The sequence below is a fragment of the Episyrphus balteatus genome, chromosome 4 (genome assembly GCF_945859705.1).
Source record: "Episyrphus balteatus chromosome 4, idEpiBalt1.1, whole genome shotgun sequence".
Taxonomy (NCBI): Eukaryota; Metazoa; Arthropoda; class Insecta; order Diptera; family Syrphidae; genus Episyrphus; species Episyrphus balteatus.
This window is the reverse complement of record NC_079137.1, coordinates 61,412,550-61,440,457: the sequence shown is the minus strand read 5'-3', so window position 1 is coordinate 61,440,457 and position 27,908 is coordinate 61,412,550. Positions and strand designations below refer to the sequence as shown.

Here is a 27,908-nt window from a genome sequence, read left to right as displayed (position 1 = left end):
ATATATTCAAGTGTGAATTATGACTTGTTCAACCCATCAAAACCCTATTTTTATTTCAAATAAAAGCTCCCAGACTTTCAGACGAGTTGTAGGCACTCCCTGTATAAAAACTACATTTTCGTTTTCAACATGTCCTTTTTTTACCTGTCACAAAAAATTAAGGGAAATAAAAATAATTGAAGAAAAAACAGAGATACAAAAATCAGCTAAAATTTAGTACAATCTGCTAACCAGGCTTTAGAATAAAAATGTAGCTTAATAAAATATTAGACGAAAAAAAATGAATTAAGAACAAATTTTATTGAAATATTCAAAATTTTTTTGTTAAAACAGAATTAGCATTATTTGTTAACATTTATCATTATTCATTTATTAAAATCAAAGATTTTGTTTGTTAAAAAGAATTTTTTAAAGTTCCTCCCAAAAAACATCAATAGATCGAGTTTCATTAGCTTCTTCATCAGCCCAATTGGGATAATCTGTAGTATTGGGAAAAATTACAACTCCCCATGTTTGCGCCAGCAGCCATATTGAAAGAATAGTTGTTATCGATACGAATAAACCTCCAAAAGCCTTGAAAATAAACAAAATGGATAGCTATTATTGTGTAAAACAATTTTTGTATTATTCTTGAAGAATTAATTAGCTTTAAGTTTCAATATCTCTTAAAATCAAAATCCAATCATTATTGGGCTTCTAAGAAGTTTAAAACTTCTTCTCAAAGCCCAAAGGAAAGCGCTTTATGTTCCTATTTTTTCCAGTTCCTACAATTTCTTACCATATTTTTTGTCTCGATATTTGCATATCCTTGTACTAGAGCATTCGGTGGTGTTCCAACTGGCAACATAAATGCCATACTGCAAGCCAATCCAACTGGAAAAATTAAGTACAAAGGATGGATTTTCATTGCAACAGCCATTTCGGCTAAAACGGGTACAGTTATATTGGCAATGGCAACATTTGCACTGAAGTTTGTTAAAATCACTGCTGTTGTAATAACCACCAGGAGCAAAACAGACGCTGGTAATACTTCTAACACCGATAAAGATTTTCCAAGTTTGGTTGCCATTCCAGAAACTTTACTGCCTTCTGCAAGAGTTGCTCCACCACCTTTTGATTGTTGGTTTTGGTTAGTAAAACTAAAAGGATTAAAAACTTCAAACAGTCTTACCAACAAGAAAGATCAATCCCCATGGAACTTTGGGCACAATAAATTCCCATGTTAGCAGAGCTGGCGTCTTTTCAAGTGATTCCTCTGAAAGTTTGAAGTTTTTTAATTTACCAGAAAACCACAAAAAAGTCTATAAAGTTTCTCTTACCCGTCCAAAACTTGAGAAATTTGTAATTTCCGGGCAGTGCAAATATTAGAATTAATATCGCAATTGTTGGAGCCGAGTTCTTGATGGATCTAAAAAATTGATCTAATATACTTCTGGTTCATAAAAAAATACAACAAAACCTACGGATTTTCAAAAAGTTCTGCCCAACCGTCCATAAAACCGGGTTTCCGGCCAATGTACAAAAAAATAAGTAAAACAAATAAAATTGCAATAGTTATTTCATGCGTTGTAATCGGTCCAAGTTCACGGTATTTCTCATCAATAACTCTTTTTCCAATTTCTTCACCTTCCTTGCCAACTTCGATTTCTTTAGCTTCTTTGCTATTTGGCCTAAAAAATCATTGTTTTAAAGTCATAATCTATAATTTGGATTATTTTTTACCTAAATAAACCCATAAACACAATTTCCAAGCTTAAAAACATGAACAATGTACAAGCAAACACAAATGGTAAAGCATAAGCCAGATAAGTCCCGAACTCCAATTTTTCTTCAGAATTTGGAAAACGACTTGAAAAAATAAAAAATTCAAAATTTTCAAATCATAGTTCTTAATTAAAAAATTAATTAAAAATTACCTGTCATAAATTCCTTTAAATGCAAGATTAGTTGGAGTTCCAATTAGTGACCCAACTCCTCCAATAGAAGCTGCATACGAAACACTTAAATAAAAACAATTCCCCAGTTTTGACGGGCGTCTCCTAATAGATTTTAAAGATACAATTTTAAGTTCATAGAAAAAATCAAGGTTTGATTACTCAGATTTTGGAAGGTCTGCATCATCGTCGTGGTACTGTTTGACCAATCCTTGCTGAAATGAAAAAATTAGACAGTTTCGAAAAAAACTCACTTTCAAAAACGTTACTGATGTTAATTGATCCAAGACAGCAAAGATAATTGGGCACATCATAGCTGTACAAGCTGAGTTAGCTATCCAAATCGACATAAACATAGTTACACCACACAAGCCAAAGTGTAGTCTTGAAAATTAGCAGTTTACAAGTCTGTTGTTGAAACAAATGAAATAAATGATTTACCTTCGAGGACTACAACCTACAATTTGTAAGACCCTTAGCGCTAAACGAATATGAAGTTTTGAATATTCTATAGCAGTTGCAACCATTATACTGGTGACAAACATAACCAAGGTGTCTCGGAAGTAAAGTCGACATGCTTCTTCGGTTGACTGCGGAGATCATTATGGAATAACCAGCGATTTTTTGTGATAAATTTTGTGACTTACCATTATGTCCATTAGAGGAAATGCAAGTATTGGAAGCATTGATGTTACTCCTAATGGTATGACTTCAGAAATCCAATAAACAGCCATAACCAATAAAAGGTACATACAACGGTTAGCCTTAAAATAAGAAACAAAAGATTTCAAATTCTTTCTTCTATAAATGAAGAAAACTCAAGGACATACAACATCATCGCTCATGAGCATAACAGGAAGAAATAAAATTGGTGGTAAAAGGATAATTAAGCCTTCATAATGCAGGCTGAGAATATTGAAACATCCTTTTCTGCATGTGTGGTCTTCAGAACTACATATATTTAAAAAAGTGGTTTGAAAAAATACAAGAATAATGGAAAATTTTCTAAATTACTTATTTAACTTACTTCATGGTGACGGGTCAGTGTGATGATGGTAGGTTCATCAAAAAATTAAGACTTATTTTTGAATATCTGCAATTTTTGACAACAGACTTAAAATTAATTCTAGGATGAATAAATTTTAATTAGAGAAAAAAAATCTAATCAGTGATATTTGAAAAATTGAAGTTTCGTAAATTATCCCAGTAAACTTGTTGATTCTGTAAAGAAGTCCAAATTTGGTAACTAGTTCTGATTTTTGATACAGTTATTTATAGCATTTTGAATTTTTGGAATAGTTGAATGCAACATTTTAAAAATGTCTTCTTTTTCAAAAACAATGAATCTTGGTCTTAAAGCTTCAAAAAAAAACATTCCAAATATTGCAGGGTAAATTCATTACAATAGACCTCAAAGTTTAGGTATAAGTACGGTGACCATCCGTCCTGGTTTACCCGGGACTGTCCCGTATTTGTACAGCTTGTCCCGGGTTTTTATTTCAGAAACCAGAGACGTATAAGTGTCCCGTATTTTGTAATTTGTCCCGTATTTGCACATTCTCTGATTTTTGTATTCAATATTTTAAATAGGTAGGTACTTTGTACGGAAAACAAGAAAACAGTGGTTGTAAAATTAAATTTTTCTAATTTTTCGGATAAAGCATTAAGCCTAGTACGCCTGTCGAAGCAAAACGAAAATTTTTCTAAGTCTCCAAAACCAAAAAACTCTTGCTGCAAGAAAAATTGCCTGGACAAATAAATGGGAGTGACAAAAGATTGAAAACTCTCTATATATTCTAGCACAGGTAAGAATTTCGTTACCTAAGCAACGAAAGCACAATCGTTTACGATTTCGTTGTGCTGGTTTTGTATGAAAATTTTCGTTTTGCCTCTAGGATAGGCTTTGTGTTTTTTTTAATAAATGTTCGTCAATTATTTAGTTCCAGTTTCTGTTTGTCAGGTTGCTACACCAGGTAAAATTTTTTCGAATAAAGAACAACATATGAAAGAGTAAAGAACCCAGATAAATTTCAAAACTTTTAAGGAAATGTTAAGAGTTGTGTTAAAGATCATACAATTTCAAAATCATTTAAAATAAAATGTTAAAAAACAGCTCTCCCGATTTTGATTAAAAAAATATATTTTTAGAAGTTATTAACATACATTATTAGAAAACCATTTTCTTGATTTCTGATTTGGTAAACGACTTAAATGATTGCAACAAAAACGCTCCCATAAAATCAAATCGTTTAGGAAATCTTCATATCAAAATAAGGAAAAATTATGAAAACTCATTTAAAAAAATTTAAATTTTTTTTTGAAAAATCAATATTTTAAAAACGTTCCAAAGAATTTTGTATCTGTCCCGGGTTTCGCTTCCAGAAATATGGTCACCGTAGGTATAAGATATGTATTGTGTATTAAAGGTCGTCAATTTCTACACAATCGAAAAATATTTTGAATTCGTTCCAATTTTTATACATGTTTCAATATTCGACTCTTGTGAAAACTGCAATTTACTGACATCTCTAAAAAAACGGGATCCACCGGAATAGAACGAACATCAGCTAGATGTTTAATTAAGAGACGCGTCCTTAGTGCTCTAATATTTCTGTTCTTGAGCGACTATGAACTGTTGAGGGATATCAGTAAAAGCCTTTCTTTAGGCAGACGATATTGTGTTACTTTCGGAAAAATCGGCTTCTTTGCAAACAATGATAAAAAGCTTCATCAATTATTTTACAAAATGGAATCTGGTAGTGAAAGTTAGGTAAATCTGAAATAGTGATTTTACCAAACGATGGTCATCGGGCATGTAAAGAACAATGAACTTTTAATAACGATAAAATCAAAATATCTAACAAAAACAAGCACTTAGGATAGGAGTAACTTTCCAAATATTTTAAGAGCCAATTTTTCAATCTTCTAATAAACAGTCAGTTAACTGTTCGACGAATAAAGTTATTAGGCTCATAAACAATCAGATAAAAACATTGAATTTTTCAATCAAGAATAATTTAAGCCTGAACTACATCAAAACACAAAGTCAAAAAAGTACGAAAAAGTAAACAAAGTTCAAAATATAAAAATCACATGTATATTTTCCTGACATCTATTGGAAAAAAATTAACAAAAAAAGCTCTTTTGTTTTTGAAGTTTTGAAATTTCAAATAAAAAAAAAATAATAAACAAATTACAGTCAACTCCATCTAAGTCGAATTGTCACAGGACACGAAAATTGGTTCGAGTTAGAGGGAAATTCGACTAATAGGAATCTATTTAATCTTTTTGCTGCAGGCGGTTTCATTAAAAACTATAAAAAAAATAGAGTTAGAGGAAAATTTGACCTAAAAGAAGTACGACTTATAGGGAATCGACTGTATTTGAAATTTCAATTGTTTGTCAAAAGAGCTTTTTTTTCGGAAAATGACAGGAACTATGTGATCGAAGAGCTACCTTACGGAAATTATATAAAATATTGTTTGAGTGTATTTGTTTTTAAAACTGTGTGAAAATTGAAAGCTTGGTCTTTTTCAAGCTTTTTGAATCGAATACTTTTTTAAAATGAAAGAGAGATATACAAACAAGCTACTAGGGGGAAGAAGAAAAAACATCGTGTTTACTTTTTTGACTTTGTGTTTTGATGTAGTTCAGGCTTTAAGGCTTGGCCACACCGGAGGGTATGCGGTATAGCGGTAACGATATTTGTACTAAAAAAATTCCACACCTGAACGTTGATGTGTCAGTTTGGAATTTTTTTCATACAAGTACCCTCACCGCTACCCGTACCGCTACCGCATACCCTCCAGTGTGGCCAAGCCTTTATTCTACAGAATAACAAAAAAAAAATGTCAAATTCAAAAATATTTAAAATTAAACGTCATTTTTATTCATGATTGTTTTTGTTTTCTTGTGTTCCACTGTATTTTTTTCAAAATTCTTTTAAAACAGCTTTGACAATTGACACAATATTTTTGTTGAGATTATTCCTTAGAATAATTTTTATTCGTCTCTGAAAGAAGCAGATAGTTTTATTCTTAGGAATAAGCTATATCTGCCTGTTGAAAAATTGATTTTTTCTCTATCCCTAGGAATAAGTACTAACTGACTATTGAAAAATTGGCCCTAAAAGTAAAAAAATTGAAAAGGTTTTTCATAAAGATATTTTTTTCCTTATCTAGTGAAATGCTACACTACGAGCTTTATATAGAAACAAGACTTCCTTTCAAGACTCGAGCGCCATTTCAAATACATTTAAAGAGTAAGCATTTTTTCTGAAAACAAATTGCCAAGAAAACTTTCAGAAGTCATCGTGAGAAAGCAAATTGGGCAAATGGGTGGCCGAAACTTTTTAATAAGTTCAATATTGAGCCAAGTCTTGTATTGCATACAAAAACCTGCCCAAAACTCAGACACTATGCAGAACATATAAACAGAGTACTTTAATCACTCTTCCACAAGGAGTAATGTATCCTGAATTAAGTTGAGACAAAAACTTACTTGAGTTGATAGGTTATTTGTTACCGATTGCATAGTTTAAATGAAAGATCATTTAGATGAAATTTGGTAGGTACAAATCAGTTTGCGGGAGTGTAGACAGTAGTAGAAAGTTTCTTGAAATGGTTAATCGTGAACAGTTCCTTGAATTTATCAATAGATAAAAAAGTAAGTCAACTTTGCAGTTTCTTGAAAAACGCTTTAAGATATCGAAATCTAATCCATTCAAATCCATACCTAAATATTTTTTTTATACATCCATAAAAGATTTTAATCCTATGGAGTGACTGACCATTGCTCGACATTCAACCCAAGCGTTTAGCTTTGAGCATTTTTAAATCCACTTCCCTCTGTGTTTGCTTCTTCAAATAAAGGCTTACTGTTTTTTTCTTAATAATTATTTATTCTTATTTAATTTAACATTTAAACTAAAAAAAAAATATTTTTAACTATATTTACCAAACTTATAAACTAACAATTTCATTCTTTTAACAATTATTTTTTTTTTTCGTTTTTTTATGCATTTTCAGTCCTGTTTTAAATATATAAAAAAAAATATTTTATTGTACAACACTTATTTTTGCTTTCTTTTGCATTTGCCATCTCTTTGTAAACATTTTATTTTTTTCTAAAACTAAACATTTATGTATATCCAGGTTCTAGAAATTGTATTTGTTAAACTGTCCAGAAAAAAAAAAATCTTGTCTATTTTTTACAGTTTTTAATATAACTTTTTCTGTCATGTTCTATTTAAAAGTTATTTTATTTGTATTTAGTTTTTGTATAAGGTACATCAGTTTTTTTTTTTTTCAAAAATAATAACAATATACAGTGTAAATGTGTACCATTTTAATAAACTTTTAGAAAATTGAGTACATCTGTAAGATTAAATGCACCAAAATGTTATTTATTCATTTATATCTTACAAACTTTATAATCCTTTTATTTATTTATTTATTTATAAAAAAAGAAAACAACTGTAAATGCATTTTTTCGGGAGTGGCAAAATCTTAATATTTTTCTTTTGTTTGTTCTTAAATATATAGAAATTATAAAAAAAAAATCTTATAGTAAAAATATATATCTTCTGTGTTTTTGTTTTGTCCTACTTAATTTTAAGTTAAATTTTTAATTTTAGATTTTTGTCCCATTTGTTGGTAGAGCCCAATCGGGGAATGTTGTAAGATTGGGATACACAATTTGTCCCCATGTTAAACAGTTGACGAACAAAACAATCACACTGACAACTGTTGGTCCAATACCAGCAATGGCCTAGAAAAAAATTAAATTTATAAAATATTTCTTAAAAAAAAAACAATTTCAAAAAAAAACTTACCATATCCTTTGTTCGAATATTGGCATATCCTGCTACCAAAGCATTTGGTGGTGTACTAACTGGCAAATGGAAAGCCATACTGCAAGCCAAACCAGCAGGCAAAACCAAATACAATGGATGGATTTTAATTGCAACAGACTGAAACAAAAAAAATGATACAAATTTTGTTAAGAAGCTGAAATGCTTTTTTTTTGTAACTTATAATTCTTACCATTTCTTGTAAAACTGGAATAATAATATTTGCAATTGCAACATTTGAACTGAATGCTGTCATTATTACAGCCACAACAATTACAACAAATAATAAAACAACTGATGGAAGAGCTTTAAGAACACTTAGACCATTTCCTAAAAGTTCTGCCATTCCACTAACTTTGCTACCCTTTGCTAAAGCAAATCCACCACCAAGCAAAAATACCAAACCCCATGGTACTTTGGTTTGAATGAATTTCCATGTAATTAGTCCAGGAATGGGTTTGTTGGGTAATTGTCCTAGAATAAAAAAACAATAAGATTTTGAAACTTGAAGGTTTAAAGTTGACAGAAAAATTGAAACTTACCCTTTCCACCGAAATAATTCAAAAAGGCATAATTTGCTGGCAGAACGAAGCACATAATAACAACAAAAATAGTTGGCATGGAGTTGCGGATTACCCTTTAGTAAAAAAAAAAGGAATTTGTTTTATTAATAAATACGAAAAAATTGTTAATAGTACAGTGACTAATGCTCAAAAATTGATTTTGATTATCTTTTTTTCAAACGTCTGTTAATAAAAATACTTTAAAAATTACCACCGTTGCCGTATTGTTTTTTTTTTTTTTTTAATTTAATTGAAAATTTTTGTGAACAAAAAAAATTTGTTTTTAAAAGATTGTGTAGAAAATTAAAGAAAAAAAAATATTTGGGAGCGTGAGACAATCTTCTATCGTCTAAGTGACAAATGCAGTTTTCTCACAAATTAATTTCAAACACAAAAAAAAAATATATGAACACAACTGCAACACCTACAATTTTTAAATATACACAAGCTAATTGAATGAAGTGTTTTTACAAAAAAAACTGGTCCTCAAACTCAGTATTTTGAAAAAACATTGCTTTTTAAATAATTTTTGTAATAAACTATGCATTTATTTTTCAACAGTTTTTGGCCATATTAATTGTTATTTGAATTCATAAAAGAAAATGTCGAAATATAATACAGTTTTTGAAAAAAAGTGTTTCGTTTTTGAAGAACTTTTTTTAATAGAAGTTTAAAAAAAAAATTTGTAATAATTTTTTTGTATCAAAATTCACCATTTAAATATAAATTTATTTTTTCTTCATTTAAAAGCCCTAATTGTTAAAGGTTAGAAACAAAAAGTTTAAAGGTCTTATTTTTCAGAGTTTTAGCGAAAATTAATTATTTCAATACAATCCAATGAAATTGAAATATTTTTAATTTTTGTCTTTTTTATCTTTTTTTATGGCCAAACAATGTTTTAAAATAAATTGATATTTTATTACGAAAAATTCAAAACAAAAAAAAATCATGAAAATTTTTTTTAATCAAATTTTTTTTCAAAATTCTGAGTTTGAGGACCATTTTTTCAAAAACTCTTTATTAAATTTAGTAGATTTCAGTTAAACAGTTAGAAATGAGCTTCTAGCTTTTTGAAAATATGTTTTTAAATATTGTAAGCAGAGATGGCAGAGTAGATTACGTCAGGTAATCTACTCGGTTAACTACGCGTAGTTAATCGAATAAACTACTCGCTTGATTTGTTTCATGTACTACCTACATTTGCTACGTGCAATAACTACATAAAAAACGTTATATTTCAAAAATATTAAAAAATAAATAGCTGTGTTTTCGTGAGAATTTGGTTTAGTAAAGTAAAACCTTTTCAAAGAAACCACCCCAAATCCATCTGGTTTCAAATATTCTATTCAAATTCACACTATCACAGCTATGTATTTCGATTTGAATAAGACTTTGACAATTTGGTAGTAAAATTGGCATTTCAAACTACATTTTGACGTCTAGCGCTACGTCTGCTACATTTAACTACGTTAACTACATTAAACTACGTTAACTACCTCATTTATGTAGTAGACGTAACAAATGTAGGAAATCAAAAAAAATCCCATTTTTGCCATCTCTGATTGTAAGTGTTGCCGTTCTGCTCGAAATATTTTTTTTTATGTTTCTGAGAAAGTTGCATTTATCGTTTAAACGATGGAAGACTGTCCATATATATTTTTTCCTTAAATTACCTGAACAATTTTTTTGTATCATTTAATTTAATATTAAAATAATATTAATTTAAAAAAAAACAATACGGCAATAATGGCAAATTTCAACCTATTTAGGTTAAAGAATTTTTGTAATAACCGACGTATAAAAAATAGATCTTCAAAATCGGAGCTGTTTGGCCGCTCCTTAGTAATTTTCTTTAGTTACTCCACTATAAAGAAATTATCTTAAAAAAAAAAAAAAATCCTTACGTTGTATTCAATACATCAGCCCATCCCATAAAGATACCAGGTTTTCGGGTAAAATACATAACTACCATCATAATGAATAGAATCATAACTTGAATTTCATGAATATTCATTGGTCCCAATTCTTCGTATCTTTGATCAATGACTTTCTTAGCAACATCAGCTCCATTTCTGCCAATATTAACTTCAGCAGCTTCCTTACTCTTTGGCCTTTATGAAAAAATATTTTATTATACTAAATTTCAATTTAAAAAAAATTTAGAAATAACTTACCTGAAAAGACCCATGTAATGATATTGCAGCCATAGCCACATCAAGAATGTGTAGATCAACATTGAAGGTACTGAGTAAAACATGAAAGTTGGAAAGTCTAATGTATCAGTTGCATGTGGGAAACGACTAAAAAATGATGGAGGATTTTCAAAACTATTGTTTTTCATAAAAAAATAAAAAAATAAAAAAATTTACCCATCATAAAGACTCTTGAAGGTAAGATTTGTAGCTGTTCCAATGATTGTTCCACAACCACCCATCGATGATGCATAGGCAATACCAAGGAAATAGCATTGTGTTACTTTTGATGGATAAGGAAGCCTAATTTGGAAGAATAAAATAAATCAGTTTTTGAAACCAAAGTGTTGTCTATTATAGCAGGGTTGTAAAAATATCAATTAAAAAATAAATGCATTTGAAATTAAAAAAAAAATATTTGTTGCAAATAAAAAAAAATTACATTGAAAAGCAGGGTTGTAAAAATATCAATTAAAAAAAAAAATGAATTTGAAATTTAAAAAAATAAATATTTATTGCAAATAAAAAAAAAATTACATTGAAAAAAAAAATATTTGTTGCAACTGAAATACATTTGCATTAAAAAGAAATTTTATTGCAACTGAAAAATATTTGAATTAAAAATATTATTGCAAGTGAAAAATATTTTACATATAAAAATTTAATTATTGCGAATGAAAAAAAATTTGCATTGGAAAAAAAAAAAATTTGCTGCAACTGAAAAATATTTGCATTGAAAAAAATATTACTTAAAACTAAAAATATTTCGCATAAAAAGATTATTGCATATAAAAAAAAATTGTATTGCAAATAAAAAATTTTCTGCATTGAAAAAAAATTCAATGCAAAATGTGTGGGTTTAATAATTAATTTTCTTAATACTCGTCGAATTTCTAACATCTTTGACTTTTTACCTTATATTATCTTCAATATTATAGAGCAAAAAGTTTATGTTTGGTTAAATAGGCAAAATTGTAACAAATTCGACGAGAATTAAAAATAAATTTTTAATGCACACATTTTGCATTGAATTTTTTTCTATGCAGTAAATTTTTTATTTGCAATACAATTTTTTTTTGTCAATAGAAAATATTTTTGTTGGCAGTAAAAATTTTAATTTCAATGCAAATTTTTTTCATTTGCAATAACATTTTTTTTTAAATGCAAAATATTTTTAGTTGCAATAAATATTTTTTTTTTCAATGCAAATATTTTTCAGTTGCAATAAATTTTTGTTAATGCAAATATTTGTCAGTTGCAGCAAATATTTTTTTTTTTTTATGCAAATTTCTTTTATTTGCAATAAATATTTTCTTAAAAATTTGTAATGGAGAGCAAATGCATTAAATATAAAATGATTTTTTACAACTTTGGTCTATAATATTTCTAGTTAAAAAACTTACTCTTCTTCTCCATCATTTTTGGCAGCAAGTGACTTGTATTTAGGTGTTGTGTACATTGTACAAAGTCCTTGCTGAAATTTTGAAAAATGTTTTGTTAGAAAAACTGTCGGTTGTTTGTTTTTATTTTGCAACTTACAGCTTGAAGTTCTTCTAAAACAGCTTGAGCAATTGGACACATCATGGCGGTGCAAGCAGCATTTGATATCCACATGGATAAGAACATTGTTACAGCAATTAAACCAAAATGGAGTCTGAATGAAGAAAAAAGGTTAAAGGTGTTAAAGTATTTTTGGTTGAGACATGAAGTACTTAAAATGAACTGCACTATATTAGCTTTAAACTTAAAGGTATTAGGTTATCATTGAAAACTCTGAAAAAACTATCATTTAGAAAAATTTTAACGTTAGAAAATAAGTTATACTTTTCTGAGAAGAGTTAAGAAAACATTGTCTTGTTTAAAGGGCTTAAAATAACTTGCTAACTTACTCCCTTACTCCACCTCATAGCATTCACTATTAATGTTCTGAAGCTATGGGAAATGAGTCATTCAAAAACATTCTATTTATCTGGATAAAATCTATAAATATTTGTAAGATAGATTTTCAAGCAAATACATTTTTATTGCAAAAATCTTAGAATTTTTAATTTATTATTGTTCATAAATTATAAGAATTTATTAACAAGGAAGTGGTTTTTGTTTGAATATGATAATTTTAATGATAGGTTAATCTTCTCACATATAATAACAAAAACAATGTATAGCATTCATAAGATAACAAACAACATCTAACCAGTAATAGATTATGATCTACGCAAGTTCCGAAGCTTATTGCATTTGTATAGATACACGAAGTATAATTTTCTCAATGAAATTGAAATGAATGAAATAATATCTAAATCTACACCAGCCACACTTTTTCTTATTTACGAAAAATTAATGTGTTCTTAAGGTAAAATATTGAGTTCCAAAATTTTTGGACAAGCATTAAATTTTCTCCATTTTATCCGTAAAAAAATATCTACTGGCAAACAGCTTCAGAACAAACTTTTTTGGTTGCGAAATCGAAAAAAGAAGTTATTATTTTGTAAAACTCTTGAACATTTTCCAAAACTGAATGGGTTTTGTAAAAATGTTTTTGAGTCTACAGATAAGAATCGAAAAATGTCAAGATACCAAAATATCCATCAATTATCAAAACAGTTGATGGTTTATAGTTTATTAATTGTGATGTGATAGTTTTTATTTTGTCATTCAATAAGTTTATATAATTGCTTGATGTCTTACAAGTTTGAACTCAACTTATCAAAGTAAATCAGTTTTTAACTTCTCCACAATTTGCAAGGTATTCAATATTGTTAAGTATCTCTCAACTTAACTTTATCATGTATTTATCGGTGGCTTTCATCATTTATATGGCTTAACGATTTAAAGCAATTTTTGGATACACGCAAAACTTAGAGATTTTTATAGAAATAGTTAACGACAAAATTGAAATTATCAAAACTAATTAATTTATATAAATGGTAAATAACAAAGAAATGGATAAAACTATGATATAAGATATGTTTTATCCCTGTAACCTAAGTATTTTTTTTTTAATTTGCTGAGTTTTAATTATATTAATCTACAGCAAATTTGTGAAAAAATATTAACCAAGTTATCTAACTACTCACTTTTCAATAATAAGTGGTGGATATAACGCTAACTTGACACTCATTTCATTAAGTTTGTGTAATCCGAAGATAACCATTATTTTTTACAATTAATTGTTAAAATTAATTCTTTATTTTTCAACTCTTTTCACTTAGGTCAGCGATAGAAACAATTTTTCAAAATTTAAAAAGAAAGGTCAATAAAATCCTTATTTATTTTTCTTTTTTAGTTTTCCCACTTTATTTTTATTATATCTCTTTTCTTGGTGTTGGTGTTAAATACGTTAAAATTAAAATAAGTTTAAAAAGATTTTGGAAAAAAAATGTTAAAAAATTCTATGCTTATCAAATAACTTTATGTTATGTTGGTTCCGAATAATACTTTTAAAAAATCGCTTTAATATTGCTTACCAAATATGTAATTTTTTGGTCTCATTTTTTGCAAACAATCAAGTGCAACCAAAAGGATTGATTTCACAAAAATATTTGTTTATACATATGTTGGTAAATATATCTTAACTGTTATTGTTAAAACACAAAATATAATCACAAGAAAACTAACCGGTATACGTGTAATTTCCCACTTATACTCGTTTGTTAAAGATCAAAAAATTCAAGTGTGTGGCTCTGTGATCTTAACACTTTACATGTACAAATGTATATTAGGGTGGTCACTGCGAAAAGAGTTTTGTAATAAATTGTTCAATTTTGCTTTGAAAAAAAAAATGTTACGTATACGCCACAGTGACCAATCTTTTTGTTAAAAATAAAGGTAAATAAAAATAACAAAACGGATTTTAACATAGCAATGAATTATTTAATTTTATCGTACCGTTATTCTTAACATATAGCTAGCATAAATTTGGTCAGTTGACAAAGTCAAAGAGCAACTAATAACGAATATAGTAAACAAAATCCTTCAAAGAATTGGTATGCCTTATAATTTTGTTTCTTTGCATCTCTTCTCCCAAAAAAATAACTGTTTGATTTGAATAGAAACATAAAGTCAATTAAGGTTTAGTGATAGAAAAGATGGTCAAAATTAATTTAGGGTTCTAAATTAATGAAATTAAATTTTAAAAAATGAACAAAGATAACTTTTCAAATCAGGTTTTTTTTTTAAACATCAAACATTTTGATTTATTTTCCATTACCCATTTTATTAAAAATAATTATCTCATTAAATAAAATATAAGTTAGGTAGGTATGCATATTTGCATGGTCTGAATCAAAAAATCTTTAAATGGAATAAAGGCCTTATTCAGTGCATATCTATGTAAAATGTTTGCATCTTTAACAACAATGTGTGAAATTAAAATTTAAAAAAATTCAAATTTTACAAAAATGGTCACTGTGGTGTATGTGGAATATTTTTGTTTCTATCAAAATCAATTAAAAAAAAAAAACGTTTATTTTGCTAATCAAATAATAAAACTCGTTCACCTTAGTTAACAATTTAATGATTTTCAAAATTATATCATAACAAAAGATTTCGATTTTAAACCCTAAAAGTTAAAAACAACTTATGAAAACTATTAATCTAGTCCAGTAAATGCGACCCATTCATTCACCTTAATTCACAATGAAATTCTTATCTAATTGTTTGTAATTAATGGCATAGTAGCACGTTTATTCAATTCAAGATCTAATATCTTAATTTCAATGATTGTGAGAGCAGCAGCTCTTTATCATGCATGCAATAATAAATGCATGCAATAATAAATTATTTCTATATTAACAACTGTTTTTCGCATTCGACTTACAATACCTAACTTGTAATTAATGCATTTAACACTTTTAACTATGATTTATCTTAATATTTCAATGATATATTTGTTTTAGTAATAATTATAAATTTTAATAAACAATAGATATATAAAATATTTAAATATATGTACCTTCTGGGACTGCAGCCCACATATTGAATAACTCGCAATGCCAGACGTTTGTGCAAATTAGAATATTCCACTGCCAATGCAACCATAATTCCACCCATGAACATTACCAATGTATCACCAAAGTACAATCTACATGTTTCATCTGAACTCTGTAAATTCAGAAAGGCAAATTAGTTAAGATAAAGTAGAAGTGGTGAAGTGTGCGTGTGAAGGCTTGAAATTGATTTATGATGACAATAACCAAGCTATTGCACATACCATAATTCCCATTATAGGAAAGGCAACAATTGGAATCATCGATGTTACGTAGAGAGGCAGGGCTTCGGTGACCCAAAAAATGGACATCACCAGTAGTAAATACATGCATCTGTATTCCTGTTAATAAATAATAATAAAATATTAAAAATATATGTACAAAAAAAAAAAAAAAAAAACAATAAAAAATGAAAGGAATAAATTTATTTGTTTTTCTCAATTTGCTACTATAAACGTTGTTGTTTTTTTTTTTTTACTTCGGGCAAAGAACCTTCAGTTGGAGATATAATTTGTTGCAAGATGAAGGGGCACAAACAAATATGCCTCCAAAACAATGTCAACATCACTTTTCATTGCTTCATTGGTTATTGAAGGAAAAATAGTTGATCTTGTATATAGAAATCAATTGAAAAAAAAATCGAGTAGAAAAAATAAGGGGGCTTGGTGTGAAATCAATTAAATAAAACAGAAAGTGATAAATCAAAAATCTTAATAAATATCAATTAAAATCTATATAAACAATGATGCTGGATTGTTAATTGATATGTTTTTCTTGGATTTAGAACTATTTTATAATATTCTAAAATTAATGTAGACTTCCGATAGAGACAGTTCAATGTCCAATGTAGAAGCCCCTGTGAATACAATGTTACAAGAAAAACTATAGTTTAAAGGCTCTGTCTGAGTCTTGAGTACACTCGGTCTATTTTTTGTTAGTTTATTTGAATTTTCTGTTCAAATCGTTTTCATTTTTGACAATGCAAAAAATATTTAAAACAAATAATCACATTTCTAATGTTTAAGAAAGTTCTCCCTTTTAACGAAAGTAGTGCGGTTGAATTTGTAAGATACATTTTTGAAAACAAATTTTTTTCAAAATACCACTCAGTAACTTTTCTGCCAAATATAAAAAAAATCATGCACCTTGTTTTGTGTCAGACAAAAATAAATCTTGACAATGCGATGATAAGAAAATTAGGTCATGAATATTTTTCTGTCTGTAAATTGTTGTCTGCAAATTACAGCTTCTTTAAACTTTTAGCTTTTCTTTCGTGTTAACCCAGATAACGTGTATTTGCCCTTGAAAATAATAAAATATTGTTACCTATGAAAATGCAAGACTAAAATATATAACTTAATTTCACTATTTTTCTGATAGTAACATTGAAAGGATTATTTAATTACAAAATTTATTTCAGAAATTTTATGTTTTGCAAGATGTAAATATTGATAGTAAAAAAGCATTTTCATTTATTAAAGCCTTGCGAGAAGTCTGTCTGTCTGTTTAAATCCTAAACATTCATTAAAAAAGCCTCAGATAACTGACTTGACTTTCAATAAAAACTAATTTTGAAAAGAGTTCACAGTAGCCTAAAAATTTAACACTAGCCCAAAAAATTAAGGGAACAAAAAAAAAATCGTGATTTTTTTTAGTGATTTTCGATAGGTTGTATCTCAGTAAAAAAAATTATGGCTCTATTCTTTTAGTTTTAGGATTAAATGTTAAAATATTTTCTTTCTAACTGTAAAATAGCTAAATCGTTGAAACTGTACAAAAACCAAAATTTTCCAACTTTGTTTTGTTTTTACTTTTCTCTTAAGAAAGTTGGAACATTTTTTCTGATAAAATGATTATCATTTTTAGAAAGGCCATTTATTTGGCTTAAAGATTCTACGATTTTTTTTAGACTGCAAAATTGGTCATCAAACCAAAACCATACTTTTGACTTTGACTATCAATATCTCAAATACGGATCACTGAACAGAATATTCAAGGACACATTCAAAAACTTCATTCAATTCTCTACAAAAAAATTAATATTGTTTTGTTAAACAAAATGTTTTCTTATTTTTCAGATTAATTTAGAAAAGCTATCAAAATAGGCATTTTTACGGTTTTTTAGAAAATTTACCGCTATTTTATTTCTATGGGTGGTAAGATTAAACTGAGTCTTAATTATTGAAGTTTAAAATACTTGAAATTAATTTTAAAAGTTACAGATTTATTCATCGAACAGTTTTACTGTTGTGAGCGTTTGAACTTTTGAGATGAAATAAAACACTATATTTCTGCAGGTCTAAATGACTTACTTCTTTGAACTTTTTTATGAGCAAAATCAAATTCATTTGAGTTTATTTGAACATTTTATTGATAAATATCGTTTAAATTTAAGATAAACCAAGGAAAAATTAAAAGTTTTCAAAAAAAGTTAAATTTTGAAAATAGTTTTTTTATACCATTTTTGGATATTTTTCCTGAATTTCAAAAATTTTTTGATTTTCCTTGGTTTATGTTAAACTTGTTGATATAGAAGATATCAACTGACATACTAGGTGCAGTTTGGCCTTTTTTTTTATTTTTATTTCAATTTATGTATTGACAAAAAGCTCTAAAATTTCTAAGTGTCATGGGGCAAATTTGAAAAACCCCAATAACTCGTTCTTCTGTAGTCATTTCGAAATGAATTATGCACATGATAAAAAACGTAAAGAATCAATAAAAATATGACTATTCTTAAGTTTGATTCAAAAAATGAAAATATACCTCTTGTCATTTTTTTAAAAACAACAAATTAAAAAATAAATTAAACAACCAATAAAATTCTTTTCTTTTACTTACAGGTGTAAAATGCACAAGCATTACTGGAAGACATGCTAATGGTGCAAAAAATACTATCAGTCCCTTCCAATGATTTCCAAAGAAATTTGATGCTTTTTCACTGCAAGTTAATTTGGAGTCAACGGGATCCACCGATTCGGCCCTTATCGTCCTATATTTATAAAAGAAAAAAATTAAAATTTTTGTAACAAACAAAAATAAGACGAATTTATTCTTACACTTCCATAATGACTGAGGGTTATCTGTAATAAAACAAAAGAAAAAAAAAATTATTAATAAAGAAAATTCTTATTTCATTGTAAGCAAAATAACAAAATGTAGTAGGTACTTAAATGTGTAATGTTTAATGTTTTTGTCAAGAAAAATAATTTTTAAATTCATTGTTTATTTATTTAAATAAATTAAATATTTAGCAATAACTCAAACAACTGAGTCAATTTGCTGCAAAAAAAAAAAATTAAACAAACACGTTCTCTTATTCAAACTTTTAGAAATAACCTGATTCAACATCAGCTTCAAAAAAAAAAAAAACAATAAATCATTTTATTTAAAAAACAAGAATTCAAAAATTAACTTTGAACTTTGTTCAGTCAAAGAATTTAAAGTGAAATCAATTCTATAAAACTTGTTCACACTGCTGAAATAAAATAATTAAATCCAACAACAAAATTTATTAAAAAGTCGGGGATCCTGCTAAATCCGAATATTTCTGACTCAGTTGTAATTATTTTCGGGTTTTTAACAACTTTTGTTCAAAATTCGAGTTATTGACTCTTCCACCAAAAACACCATTAAAGTAAGGTCAATCAATAAATTGTAATTAAGTAAATATAAGGAATAGACAGTCAGGTGCAGTTGGAAGATTGGTTCAAAGGGGAATAAATTAGTTTTGCATTCTTAAAAGTAGTATAATTTTCAAGGTTACGAAATTAACGAATATAAAATTCGTTGGGCGCCATTTAAGGAAACTGTTTAAATTGTAACATTTTACTCATGTAAGCGGTGATTCAAATGCAGACTATCAAATTTTTTTCTTAAGAGTTGAAAAATCCTTAAAAAAATCGACTTTATGGTTTTTGTTGGGCGCCAATTAAGAAATATTTTTTAATTGTTTTTCTGGGACTGATATTTTTCATGGAAGTGACCATTTAAAACTTAATATTTTTATTAGTCCCAGTGACAGGTCAGGATAATTTTCCTATATTCCCCCTGCATCCGTCCCTGAATGCAAAAAAATATACAAAACATTTAACAAAACCTGCAGCTATTTAGCAAAGGTGTGGTATGTTTTAAATTTGTTTGCATATTCTTAAACCAAAAAGTCATTAAACACTTGCAGGTACTTATTTAAAAACAAATTTGCAACACCTCTATAACCTTCATTCTTCTGCAGTTGGGGGTATTATAATACGTGTACATTAGACTTGTTGAACTTTTAAACAAAAGTATAGTATAGATTATCGCTTATATATTTGTTGATTAAATATTAAAATATTTATAAATGAACGTGTCAAGTACAAGAACATTTAACAATGAACTTGTGCACGAAACAAGCCTTTTTTTATTTTCAAGCTCAATGTCACTTTTTGCAAAATATGTAATTGATCGTTGTAGTTGTTCTAACACTATTATTTGTATATTCATGGTTATCAGGGTATACATTTATTATTAATGGTGGTTTGGTATGGTGTGGGTTAATATTTTTCCAATTAAACATAAAGGAAATGTTCAAGATTGAAAAATTAAGTAGGTACATGTATCATTTATTAATAATAATAGTATGGATTATTATGTCAGACAAAGACGATTTATCTGTAGGGGAATGCAGCTTAAAATAACACAAAATGTACCTTGGGAAAATTCATATATTTCAGGTTTTTCGAAAAATAAAAAAAAAATTAAAATTAAATTTTAATTTGAAAAAAAAACTTAAGTAAGTCATTTTATCCTAAGACACCCTACATTAAAATGAAAACAGCAATTACTGCTATCAATAAAAATAGTTGTGCTACTGTTCAATTGTTTTCATAAAGTTAACTGAAAATATTGTTATGCAAATGTAATAAAGTTTCCCTTTCTATTTAATTTTTTTTTATTTTTAATGAGTAATGTCGCAGTCTTGAAAAGTGCATAACAAATAAATCTTAACATTTTATTGTTTTTCCATATTAATGAATATAAATTTAAATGAGGGAGTTGTTTATAGTTCTATAATATTCATAGAACTTATTTACATCTGATCAACTTACAATATTGAAGTATTCATTTAAACTTGAAGAAGTTAATTAACATTGTGACAAATATACAATCTGTTTTTTTTTTTTTTTTATTCTGTTGCTCGCAATGTGTCATTAAGATTCTATAAAAGTAATCATCCTTGACCTAATTGATATGGGCAATTCCATGGTAACTCACGTTACATTCACAAAAATTTCCAACACATAAATATTTTTTTTTTTTTCAATTTTAATATAAATTGATACGAAATTACTATCCATGAATGGAGCATAACTATTACTTTCATAATTAACTAAAAAAATTGTCTTTATTTTTAACATTTGCTTGGGAAAAATAAAAGTTTGATGGTAACTCACGTTACAAAAATCGGACACGAATTTTAAGAGTCCGACAGTATGAAGTTTTTATGTGATAATTAAGAATCTTAATTTGTTTTCAATGAAGATTCCATACATACAAAATTACAAGCTTTTAATATGAGTGACAAAACCAAACATTTTTTCAATATTTCGAGGAAAAATTTTTAAATATTTAGGTAACTCACGTTACATTATTTTGGTAACTCATGTTACCTGCGATTTGTGGTTCCAAAAGTAAAGAAAAGATGCATTTTCACTCAAGTTTTTTTTTAATCGAATAGTGTGTAACGAAGCTTGCTTAAATGTTAACTTATTTTAGCACTCATTAGGGGATATTGTCATCGTCACTATTAGACTCATCATATTTTCAGTTTGCTTGTTTTTCCGTCATTTTCATGTGAAATTCTTCTGTTGTTGTCAAGCTTATGCTATAAAAATGCTTTAAGATTATTAAACTCCCTGAATTTTATGTCTATCCATAAGGGAATACAACAAAGAATATTTTTTTGCAACTTGCATAAAGAGTTGCCGTTTGTAAATAGTAATTTTCTAATAAAAAAAGTAAAAAAGACTGCATAATTTGTTCAAAATTCGTGTCCACTTTTTCATGGAATTACCCATATCGAAGAGACACTTTATTATGATTGTGGATATTTCAAAAAAAAAAAATAATAAAAGTTGTTTTTAAAAATTTGTCACGTTTAATTCAAAATGATGCGATGTCAAGAATCGTGAAGAAGTTCAAAGTCAAGGCAATTAATCTGATGGTTATTATAACTATGTTGTCTGGGTAAACTTCAAACTCTATCAGCAGTTGCCGGCTACCATTAAATAATTACGATTTATTTTGCCTTCGATTCAGTAACTAATAATTGTTTTCCAATGACTTCATTTATTTTGAATAGAATATTGGCCTATGTACATATGAAACTTTGATTCTTTTGATGAAGAAGAGAAGCTCAACTGAAACTGAAACTTATGGTTTTAACCCCTTTGTTAGCTTTTTAGCGACAACTTCAAAATTGAAATTTTAATATTCAAAACACGTTCCAGTCTTGAATAATATTTTTTTTAATATAAAACAACTTAAAAGACCTCTTTTTCGAATTATAAAACACTCGTTAAACTTATAACACTGCAAATTTATTATAGAATTGAGGTGACAGGTAAGTGCAATTTTATTTCGAATTTTTATCACAGTTGTCGATAAAACAATTATATTCTTAAACGTTTCTGATTTATTAAAACTTAAAACAGATATATCGTTAAAAAAATAAAAATGCAATCACAACACTGCAATCACGCGCCAGGCGGTGATTATTCTTTTTAAGAACTTATTGTTTTGAAATAATGAATTTACGACTTTTTGTTGTATAAGAAAACAATTAAATTTTATTTAACTTACGAATGAAAATTTTCGCAATATCTATTATCTTTTTAACAATAAAAAAAAGGATAGCCTACAATTTAAAAAGTCTTTATAGATTGCAACAATAAACTTTTTAAATATTGCCTTTTTTTGAGTAAGTTCAACGGAAAAATTAAATGATAATGTCTATGAAGCTAGGTTAACTATCATAAAAAAAATGGTAAAATTATGAATTTTTTGATGCAAATGAAGTTGTCTTAAATTTCAATTCTTTTGGATTACTTAATTTCTACTGGAAATGCCTTTAAGAAAATTAAAGAGAAATAAATTCTTTCAACTCGACTGAAAAGGCCAAAATTTAAATATTTTGTAACCAAATACTCGTTCTACATGAATTGGATATAGTATATGACATTTTTTTTATCACACATAACAATTTTCAAATGCTTAAGATCATCTAACAAAACAAATCAAAAAACCACACCAACCGCAAAACTTTCATCTGGATTCTCGTACACAAATAATAATAATAATAATAATAATAATCAAGTTCAAGTTATTCAAAAATCAATCAGTAAAATACAGTTAGCTAATGAAGTGAAGATATCAATTACAGTCAAATGGCATGGGATTATAAAATTTTAACTGAATTAAATGTAGACTACAGTCGCGGGTACTTGGTCAAAGGTAACTAAGAGATTATTTCAAATAGATAAAATAAATGGCACATCTTGCTTCTGTAACAAACCGAAAAAGATCTCCCAAGAGCTGTGAAAAACATATTTTTATTCTTTTAAAGCTTCTTACATAATCTTTAAAAATTGCTTTATCGAAATAATGCGCCATATTTCTAATAAATAGCACCAATAGTTTTTAATTGGCAGTTAATGTTGAAAGTATGGCTTTTTTGGAAAACAAGCAAATTTATGTAAAAACTACGAAATTCAGAAAAAATATTTTTCGTGCATAAACTAACCGGGTTTTATTTTTGGATTTTAGGAATGCGTCTGAAAATTTGAATTTTTGCATTTATATACAAAAATAAATTATTTAAACTTATTTTTTTACTGCGTAAATTTCGAAATAACTAAGCAAATAATGAATTTATTGAATTTTTAAAAAATACGTGTTTTATTATAGCTAAAGCCCTTTCGATTGACATTATAAATTTTAAAATTTACGATGTTGGGTTACAAGGGGTTAAAAAACGCATAAGACCGTTTTCCAAAAATTGATTTTTCAAAAATATTAATGATTTTTAATTTAAGGACTAATAAAAAGCTTTTTTATAAAAAAATTGTTGAAGTGTATTGTATATTTTATGGGTAAGTCAGAATGAGAAAAAATAGACTTATGAAAGCTAAAAATCACAAAAAATATTTTTTTTTAACTAAGAAACTGCTTCAGTACACACACAAATTTGATAAAAAAAAAAATGATAAATTTTTTATTTTTGGTCTACGAACTCATAACTAAAAAGTTTGAAGAAAATCGCTTCAGTAAAAATTTAGGAACTATTTCAATATTTATACTGGCTGACATAGAGAATTTTCATATTTCCTATCATCGTTATATCGTGTCGGATTGTTATTTCGAGTTCGATTTTATGGCTAATAAACATAAAATGGGCTACTGAGACGTACGTACTTTCTCTTCTCTAAAAATTGGTAAAAAAATTCTTTAAAATAATCTTATTAGACATTTTTAAGAAACTGAAAACAATTTGTGAGTCACGGTGGTGTATGCGTTACATTTTTTATGGACAAATTTAAATAGTAAACTAAAAATTTCTATCCCTGACTTAATAGTTGAAGCAAATGATTTTGAATGTAGTTAATTTATTTTCAATTGATTTCAAAACTGGTCATTCAGAACTTTACATCTAATGTTTAAAAATCACATTTTGTAAAATATTAATAAAGGAATGTATAATTTTCTGTAAGATAATTTTGTTTTTAGTTGTTAACGAAAAATCCAGTATCCTAAAAATTTTCATTAGACGCAAAAAAATGTTTAAATTTAAAAAAATTAAATTTTTTTTTATTTTTCAACTCATTATGACTTCAATTGCTTTTTAGTGGAGTAACTAAAGCTCAAAAATTGGCAATATTAGGGAACCCGGCCGAACAGCTTAGATTTTGATGATCTTTTTTTTCAAACGTCGGTAATTAAAAATACTTTAAAGTCTATAGATTAAAAATTGCCGGTGTTGCCGTTTTGATTTTTTTAATTTAATTGATGATTTTTGTGAACAAAAACAAATTTTTTCAAAAATGTTTCTTAAATTTCATAAATTAATTGATGCCAAAAGATTGTCTAGGAAATTTAAGGAAAAAAAATATATGGGAGTGAGGGACAATCTTCCACAGTTCAAGCGATAGATGCAATTTTCTTATTAATTGACTTCAAACACAAAAAAAAAAAATTTGAACACAATGGCAACACCTACAATATTCAAATATACATTTTTTAAAAGCTAGAAGCTTAGTCATGTATGTAAAATTAAAATTAAGTTAATTGAATGAACGGCTTTTGAAAGAATGGTAATTGAACTCAGAATTTTGAAAAAAAAAAATTATTGAAAAAATTTTAACATGTCGTTTTTTAAACTTGGTCGTAATATAAAATGCATTTATTTTCAAATTTTTTTGGCCGCATTTATTATGATTTCAAATTATAAAAGGAAATGTCAATATGTATTACGGTTTATGAAAAAAATTAAAAAGTATTTCATTTTCGAAGAACTTTTTTTAATAAAAGTGTTGAAAAATAATGTAACTTATTTTTTTTTTTAAAGTTCAACATCTAAACATAAAATTATTTTTTATTCATTTAATAACCCTTACTGTTGAAAGTTAAATAGCAAAAATTTAAAGTTCCTATTTACCACAGTCTTTGAGAAAATTAATTATTTCAATGCAAAAATTCAGTTTTAATAAAAAAAAACCATTGAAATTGAAGTAATTTTTCATTTTTTTTTTTTCAAAAGTGTGATATATTTTACCTTTTTTGCTTCGAAATTCAACTGATAATATTTATGGCCAAAAATTTTTTTTAAATAAATTCATATTTTATCAGAAATAGTTTGGAAAAAAGTCATTTTTAATTTTTCTAATATAATTTTTTTTTTTAATTCTGAGTTTGAGAACCATTTTTTCAAAAAGTCTTGATCAAATTTAGTGGATTTAAATTTAAGAGATAAGAATGAGCTTCTGGCTTTTTAAAAATGTATTTTAAAATATTGTAGGTGTTGCCGTTGTTTTCAAAATATTTTTTTTGTGTTTGAGGTCAGAATGTTAGAAAATTGCATTTATCGCTTAAACGATGGAAGATTGTCTCTTACTGCCTTTTATACATATATTTTCCTTAAATTACCTAGAGAATCTTTTGCTATAATTTGTTTTATGAAATTTAAGCAAACAAAATGGTTTTGTTAAAAAAATTTTAATTTTAAAAAACAATACGGCAACACCGGCAATTTTTAATCCATAGAATTTAAAGTATTTTTAATTACCTACGTTTGAAAAAAAAAAAATCGTCAAAATCAGAGCTGTTCGGTCGGGTTCCCTAATAATTTGCTTTAGTTACTCTACAATAGGCTGGCGTACAGAATTTTCATGTTTCCTATCTTTGTCTGATTGTTGTTTCCAGTTCGATTTTTTTTTTTCGAATACTGCTCCACTTGCTCTTTAGTACCTGTATAGATAGTAAAAATAAAATGCCTTACTGGGCCGTACGTGCTTTCTCTTAATGTAAAAATTGGTAAAAAAAATCCTTAAAATAATTTTATAAGACATTTTAAGAAACTGAAAACAAGAAAAATGTTTGAAAACAAAATTTAAAAAATTATTTTTATAAATAAAAATTTTCTAATAAAAAAAGATCGCATGCCATTTAAATTATTATTAATCAACACATCCATCCTTTTGAAATAAATAATTTTTCGACAAAAAAAAAAACAATTAAATACGTACAAAAAAACTATTTTGTAAAATTTTAACATTTTAACGAAAAATGCAGAAATAAAAAAATTTCACTACTCGGAAAAATTTTTTAAATTACTATTTAATGATAATAATTTTTATCAAAAAAACAAAACAGACTTCCATGATTCAAAATGGGGTTTTATGGTTTTTCTAATGGTTCCTATGGCTTAAACTGAACGAAATTGAAATGCGACCATTGCAGCCACTACCTTTCCAATACAAAAAGAATTATCAAAATTGATTCACTCTGTCCAAAGTTATGCGGTAACAAACATAAAGAAAAACAAAAAAAAAAAAAAAAAAAAAAAAAAATACAGACGAATTGAATACCTCCTCCTTTTTGGAAGTCGTTAAAAAAACTTAATGCTTTATTTTATTTTTTAATTTATATGACTTCACTTGATTTTATAGTTTTTTGTGAAAATTTCAAATAATAAATAGCTATTAGTCCAGTAATTTTAGGTTTTATCTGCGGAAAAATTCCTACTGGGCTGAATTTTGGTATACAGCTTAATGACGGCTTTGTTATGAAGATGTGAAAAATCGACATTGATATCGTGTCCGCGTTAAGAGTTATAGGGGTCAAAAGGTCACAAAAACTGGTTTTTCACGATTTTCAGCAAAACGGTAAGTCTTATCAAAAAATTTTCAAAGCAAGAATTGTAGACCAGATTATTATATATAAAAAGTGTCATGACACTTTTTTTCCTAAGACCCACCGTTTCTTAGGTATAACGATTCAAAAAGTTGAAGTTTAGTTGTAATCGTCATAATCCTATTCCTGAAAAAAAAAACTCCTAACTGAAAAGTTCCTGAAATTTCATTATTTTTTTAGCTTGAATTTCGTTCCTCAACTGTTAAGAATATGGGGAAACCAAAAAAAAATGGAAATTTTCGCCATTTTTCCGATTGGGGCCCTTCTCCCGAAACCATTTCCCTGGGAATTTTTGTTTAGAATATGTCTGAAAATATACAGGGTGTGCAATAGAGAATGGACAACCCTAAAACGGCTTATAGCTACACTTATGATTGTTCTTAAAACAGATAGAAAAAAGTTCTATCGCAACCAGTTCATAAAATATGGACTTTTTTTCGTTCAGTGTATTTTAAATTTTATCATCTTATGTTTTCGTTCACTACAACCACGAATGAATGAATTTTATTTATTTCTTTTTTTTATAATTTTCTACAATAATTGGATGAGTACATAAACACTTTAAAAATTTCATAGCTATTGCACATTTTCGTAAAAAAAATTTTGAAATCTGTTTTTTGATGCAAAATGCAAAAAAAGTATTTTATGAAAAATTTTAAACACCTGTGATATAAAATAAATCTATAGAAACCTAGGTGGCCAACTTTCTTAAAAATATTCTGGTATAAGGAGAATATTTTTAAGAAAGATGGCCACCTAGGTTTCTATAGATTTATTTTATATCACAGGTGTTTAAAATTTTTCATAAAATACTTTTTTTGCATTTTGCATCAAAAAACAGATTTCAAAATTTTTTTTACGAAAATGTGCAATAGCTATGAAATTTTTAAAGTGTTTATGTACTCATCCAATTATTGTAGAAAATTATAAAA

At 27.1% G+C, this 27,908-nt stretch overlaps 1 protein-coding gene and 1 pseudogene across 3 annotated transcripts in view; both read right to left on the bottom strand.

The window, feature by feature from the left end:
- Window positions 1-350: 350 nt before the first annotated feature.
- On the bottom strand, window positions 351-2,906 carry LOC129918949 (protein I'm not dead yet-like; annotated as a pseudogene).
- Window positions 2,907-7,415: 4,509 nt separating this feature from the next.
- The window catches only part of LOC129918047 (protein I'm not dead yet-like), a 52,278-nt gene continuing 31,785 nt past the window's right edge, over window positions 7,416-27,908 (bottom strand). For all 3 annotated transcript variants that reach the window (XM_055998365.1, XM_055998363.1, XM_055998364.1), the window contains exons 2-14: window positions 18,588-18,611; window positions 18,370-18,520; window positions 15,753-15,869; window positions 15,495-15,643; window positions 12,080-12,194; window positions 11,944-12,014; window positions 10,718-10,843; window positions 10,523-10,648; window positions 10,253-10,459; window positions 8,328-8,422; window positions 7,979-8,259; window positions 7,768-7,905; window positions 7,416-7,703 (exon numbers count right to left, since the gene is read on the bottom strand). In XM_055998365.1, the coding sequence (XP_055854340.1) occupies window positions 7,566-7,703; window positions 7,768-7,905; window positions 7,979-8,259; window positions 8,328-8,422; window positions 10,253-10,459; window positions 10,523-10,648; window positions 10,718-10,843; window positions 11,944-12,014; window positions 12,080-12,194; window positions 15,495-15,643; window positions 15,753-15,869; window positions 18,370-18,520; window positions 18,588-18,595 (1,722 nt within the window). In that variant the 5' untranslated portion in view covers window positions 18,596-18,611 and the 3' untranslated portion in view covers window positions 7,416-7,565. The remainder of the gene's footprint in view (window positions 7,704-7,767; window positions 7,906-7,978; window positions 8,260-8,327; window positions 8,423-10,252; window positions 10,460-10,522; window positions 10,649-10,717; window positions 10,844-11,943; window positions 12,015-12,079; window positions 12,195-15,494; window positions 15,644-15,752; window positions 15,870-18,369; window positions 18,521-18,587; window positions 18,612-27,908) is intronic.